Source organism: Sciurus vulgaris, assembly GCF_902686455.1.
Source record: "Sciurus vulgaris genome assembly, chromosome: 5".
Taxonomy (NCBI): domain Eukaryota; kingdom Metazoa; phylum Chordata; class Mammalia; order Rodentia; family Sciuridae; genus Sciurus; species Sciurus vulgaris.
In genome coordinates, this window is record NC_136465.1 from 79831071 (window position 1) to 79837387 (window position 6317).

The window sequence follows — 6317 nt, forward strand, 5'->3', positions numbered from 1 at the left end:
TTTTCATTTTTTATTGATTAATACATTGTTAATACATGTAACACTTTCTAATCATTCTGAATTACATCACTGTCTCCTTTCAATCTAAGTGAAGTTCTTGACATGCTTAAAAATACCCTTCCATATGTCATATAAATATTTTTGTTTTAATACCCAGCTTTATTAAAAGAAGAATTCATGAAGAATAAATTATTGTGAGAATGAAGTTCATCTGAAGCTTTTCCTTTTCTGACCCTTGTTTCTTCCCCACCTCCATCCCAGATACTCTCTCTCTCTTCCTCTCTCTCTCTCTCCCTCTCTCTCTCTTTCTCTCTATTTCTTTTTTTGGTTGGGGGGAGAGGGGGGTACTGGGGATTGAACCCAAGAGTGTTTAATCACTAAGCCACATCCCTTGCCCTTTTCATTTTTTTATTGAGACATAGTGTCTTGCTGAGTTGCTTAGGGCTTCACTAAGTTGCTGAGGCCAGCTTTGAACTTATAATCCTCCTTCCTCAGCCTCCAAGCTGCTGGGATTACAAGCGTGTGCCACTGGGTCCAGCAGTCCCTCTCATTTATACCTCTCTATATTAGTGTGCCCAGACTGCCATCACAAAACTCCAAGGACTGGTTGCTTAAACAACAGATTTATTTCCACATAGTTCTGGAAGTGAAAGACCCCAATCAAGTGGCCAGGAGGGCTAGATTCTAGTGAGGCCATTCTTGTCACTGGTCAGCAGGTCACCTTCTCACAGGAGGACATGTCCTCTGTGAGCACACATGGCCTTCTCCGTACTCTCAGATGCCTGGGTCTCTCCTCTTCTCATAAGAATGCCACTCCTACTGGATTAGGACTCAGCTTGTGACCTCCTTTAAACTTAATGACATCCATGCTTTTCCCATCATCAAATCAAGTTATATTGGGGGTTAGAATTTAACATTCGAGGGGCAAACAATTCAATCAGTTGCAATCTTTCTTTCTGAAGTAGGTCCATTTACAGTATTTACAGTGAGGAGGTATATGTAGGAAAAGACCCCAGTAATTTATATATGAAATAACATTAATTAATTCACTCCCAACAGACATATTTTAGCCAAGAATTTAAGGCTATCAAACACCTGACTCTGGAGGTCCAACAAATCGGGTCTGGCCACTTGTCCCGAAAACAAACAGAAAAGCTAATGGAGAAAAGCAGGAAAGGGACTCCAGTCAATATGCCCATATTGGGGAGGTAAAGGAAGGTCAAGCATCTCAGGTTGGTCTTTGGAGCCCGAGGCAGTCTTGGTTCAAGTGTGGTCTGGCTGACCATTACCTTAGTTCTGATGGAGAAGTCTCTATCACTTGAGGGGCAATCTGTATTTGCTGCCCAGGATGTTCACTATCAGACCTGTGATCCTAGAAGGAGCAATTCTATTCCCATGAGATGATTGCCCCTGCTTAGGGGGGCAGCCTCAGTTTCTTTCATGGGGTAACTGCACCCATTTAGAAGGTGATTTCATCAAGATGACTTATCTGGGAGGCTCTGCTGTACCTGGGATCCAAGGTGACTTCAGGTTTAGGGCAATGCCCAGAGACTTGTAAGTGCCATTCCAAGGGTCTAAAATAGAAAGTTGTAAAGCTGACCCTAAAAATCTTGAAAATAACTTAGTCACCCTTATTTCGATGTCTTTGGCATTAAAGGTAGATAAGTTAAGCTAAACATAGAGCTAATAAAACCTCATATTACCAGTTTTTAGAAACACTCTTCAAATGACTAATATACCTACATGCAGATTGGGGCAGGAATCTGAAGATTTATCCTGCTTCTAATTCCCTATTAGATATCAGCAGGCCTAAATGAAGAGTCTGTGCATTTAGCAAAAGCAGGTTTTCTATCACCTTAGGATATCATCTGTCATTACTTTGTAGATACTTTCTGAATTTCACTTTGCCTCTGTTGGTTGAAAATATCTTAAAATACATGCAGGTGAATAGTTAATAAAGACTTTTCATCAAATATAAAAATATACACTCTAGGGGGCTGGGGATATATAGCTCATTGGTAGAGTGCTTGCCTCACATGCACAAGGCCCTGGGTTCAATCCCTACCACCAAAAAAGAAAAAAAATGCATGCTCTCAAATACGTTCCAATGTTTCATGTGCCACTATTAACACATATAATTATTTTCATTGGTCAGAGGGAAATATATAATCATATTTATAAATAATAATAATACGCATTTGGTAATAAAACACATGTAACAGGTTTTATTAGTAAAGGTAAGAACAATTCACTCTGAATATTAGTTTTTTTTAAAAATATTCACCTTAAAGCTAAAGGCAGAATTACAATTCATGGTGAAACACTAGGGAACGCTCCATTTACAAAAATTATGCCAGTCATCACCATAATTACTTAACATTTGGAATGTTCTAGCCATTTCATTGCCATAGGTAAAGACTCTCCCCCAAAATAGAATAATAATTAAAAAGAAGAAGAAAAATTAGCATTTAAAATAATTTTATGTGATAATACAGTTTTCAATCTGAAAAAACAAAACAGAATAAACTTGAAACGCAAATCTCATTAGTAACATTATTAAAGCAGCTGGTTTCCAATTCAGCAAACAAACAAAAGCAATATCTGTACCTCTATGTGTACACACTTAACCAGGTTTTTAATATCACAGGAAAAATTAACAGTGTTAAATATAAACAACAAAATTACATATGCTTCTGCATCTTTTTCTGCCAGACTCTGGATGTGACTATGAATGGCCTCCTGTTGATATTTAATCTGAAGGAGGCCTGGGGGAGGGCCTCCCTATGCAGGTGTTATTACAGTAGCTCTCTGCTGGAATTCTCATAAGAAGGCAAATTAGCGTTTAAACATTCAGTATTACAAATATGTGCATAATACTAACAAGGTATGAAATATACAAATTACCTGCCACATGTAAAACATTTTCTTTTTTAGTGGCTGCCTGTTATACATAGCCACTTTTTATAGCATCTGTTTCTTAGTAAAATACCTAAAAAAAAAATAGAAAATATGTTCTATGTATATTTGTTCAATGAAAAAAATAATTAAATGGACTACAATAGAGAAGAAAAAATTCTATACACAAACCCAGCAGACTGAAGGAATTTGTTATGAAAATAAACCACAAAGAATTCATTTCTAAAAATGTATAGAAATTTCTTATTGAAAATTTAACAGTATTGAACACATGGCACATGACCAAGTTGCCTTCTCTTTACCTCCCTTCTTAATTTATTGTAAGTTTTTCACCTATTTCATTAAATTTAAGCAATTTTGTTTACCTTTTTGCCATATAATCAATATTAACAACATATATACATAACAAATGTCCATGTTAATCATATGTTAGTCATTCATACCTTACTCTCAATTTTTGTTCTTAGGACAACCTGAATATCTTCCACTCTAGTAAAACATAGGTAAAATACACATATGTGATGATACAAAGTGTAACAAAAAAACTAGTTTTCCAGTGTGGTATTTAATTACAAGGTTATCTTTAGCCATGACCTGCTATTCTCATGCATTCAAATTAAAATGGATTGTAAGATACTCCTGTAAATAAACAGAAAAATCTATTTGGAAATATTTATTTCCAAATAGAAATTACATACTTTTAATAATGTTAATGTTTAATATGTTCCAAGAATTCTTAATTATGAAACTAATAATATAGGTAAGGTAATTGAAATAAAATAGCCTCACAATTCTGAGAAATTTCTAAAACACTTTTCTAAATTGAGTTTTATATTTAAAACATCGTATTAGTGCATCCAATTTGCAAGTCCATTTGTTATTCTTCATTTCTTATCTGAAATTGTAGGCACATGTTCCAGATTGGGGAATTATCTTTATGTGTGTACAATTATAAACTTTTACTTTTTTATATGTCTCACATGCACATATATGTTATAGGTTAATAATTTTAAAGTATTAAGGATAGTGAGTGACAAGAAATTACATAATGTTACTATGAAGTGTTCTTATATTTAAGCAAAGGATATATTTATATTCTTCTTTTATAAGTATTCTAATATACATACTTGTATATATTTTACTAAAGTTGTTAAATGTTAAATACTACTTAATCCAAACATATTTTGTAAATTTGATAAAGTTGCATACAACAAAAAAATCACAAAGTATAAATTCATAAATATAAGAATTTCTTATGATCAAATTTTCCTTTAGAATACACAAGATAATCCTCAAAATGTTTTAGGGACCCACTGGTTCCACATCTTTGGACCTGCACCTCAGCCACCACAGCACTGACTGAGAGACTTGTCTCAGCTTACTATTTCCCAGAATCAGGACAAATGAGTGGCCGGAAGGAAAAGCTGTTCTAATAGCCCAGATAAATGAAAGGATCAGAGATCCCTCTATACACATCCAAACTTGTACAAAATGCGACAGAAAGTAAACGGCATACAGCAGCAGGAAGGCGATCACAGTTTGCAAGGCTTTCACGTGGGCCGTGGTGCTGGCATCTCTGGGCCCTCTGGCATTGTGCTGCATCCTCTTCAGGTGTTTCCACAGGGAGAAGATTAGCAGGAGAAACGTCATCAGGGACACAATAAAGGGCGGGAGCATGAACATAGTGTTTATGATTAAAAGAAGATTGAAAAGATGTGCAACGTTGCTCAAACTGGAACTGTAAGACAGGTTTCCTTTATATCCACTATTCCAGACATCAATTTCTGTGTTTGTAAGTACAATATTTAAAAACAAGAGAACCAGAGACACCAGCAGTGTTACTGAAATAACTATTGAAACTCTCCACCTTAGATAAAGAAAAAGAGAATGAGAAAAATTAGCTATCTTGAGAAAATAAAAGATGCTGAGACTTGTAGCAAGCCAGAGGCTAAAATGGTTGGTCACCATCCATGGATTATAAATGATTCTTACCATGTTTCCATTTATCATTAAACCTGGGTACAGTGCAGGTATCAGTAAATACATGATGTTTGACCACAGCACACCAATTCTGGAGAGTGCCAAACCAGTGAGGATTTGATCAACTAAAGAGATCTTTCTTCTCTTGACCCAGTCCACACAATTCACCAGTGCTATGAATCCATTTCCTAAAATCCCAATTACAAATTCCACATTTAAAATTATTCCAAATATGTTCTGTATAACACTATTCATTGTTTGTAAAATAATGCTCCAATTTCTAGTATATGCTGAAGATTTTTTTAACACATTCATTTAAAATGCCAGGTATATCTGATTCGTCAATGTTCATAACATTCTCACTTTTTAAAACTCCCATCTGTAATAACAAGCAAACATCAAGATTTGTCAATAACCAGTTAAGAGTTTTCTTCATGAAAAGCTTACATTTTCCAAGACAGACCAGTTGAGCTTCAATCCAATGAATACTGTGCCTCACACACAGTATACGGGAATCTACCGTAGTTGAGGAAGAAGGAAACACTAAAATCTCATGTGCTAACATGGAAATAAAGATACATTTATTTGCATTGATTTGTTCTTTCTATCTTATCTACATATTTTAATCTGGTTACTTGACTTCTGGGCAAGCAACATTACAATATTCTGATGTGTATAAAAGACAATGAGAATTTCAATGATGTATGGAACTTCCCAAGCACTGAGATTCTTGAACCACTTGAAAATTTGCTCTTTACAAGGACCTATGCACACATCGTACAAAGCTTTTCTATAAATTACCAGAGTTATCTAATGATCTCATGGAGATTTTATTCCTAAAGTATTCAGTTATTATTCTACTTTGTACAAAGTCATGCACACACACACACACACACACACACACACACACAGAAATTCACATATAAACACTATTTGGATTCAAATCCCAGTTATTGTCCACTTCAATAATTCAAACTCTTTGTTTATTCAACATTTATTATACATCTGACTCATACATAGTACTATGATAGATGTTAAAAAATGTTTTCAAGTTTGACAAAAAACGTTTTCAAGTTTAATTGATGCAGCATTAATATAATACTTGGGACTATTAACTCTGTGCATGTGAAAAGCAGTGGAAATCTCTCTGGTCCCTTGAAGCAGTCACTGCAGCGAATGAGTTCATCCAAGAACAAGAATTCTCCTCATTTTCTGTTTTTCCCTTGCCCTGTACGGACCGTTTCTCCATCAGCAATAGAGACCTTCGGATTTTAACCACCTGCCCTCACCTCCCACCAACATCTGCTCCATGACCCTCACTACAGGGACATTGTTATAGAAGGACCACCGGGAAGCCTCTGAAATTCTTCTCACTGTTAGACAATATAATAAGTAAGATAATACAACTGAATTCTCTAGGG

The 6317-nt window shown here is 35.3% G+C and overlaps 1 protein-coding gene across 1 annotated transcript; it reads right to left on the reverse strand.

Moving 5' to 3' along the window:
- Window positions 1-4218: 4218 nt before the first annotated feature.
- On the reverse strand, window positions 4219-5151 carry LOC306662247 (taste receptor type 2 member 125-like; the record flags this gene model as incomplete). The annotated part of the gene is made up of 1 exon (XM_079141775.1): window positions 4219-5151. One exon carries the CDS (start codon window positions 5149-5151, stop codon window positions 4219-4221), a length of 933 nt encoding a protein of 310 aa, XP_078997901.1.
- Window positions 5152-6317: the final 1166 nt, after the last annotated feature.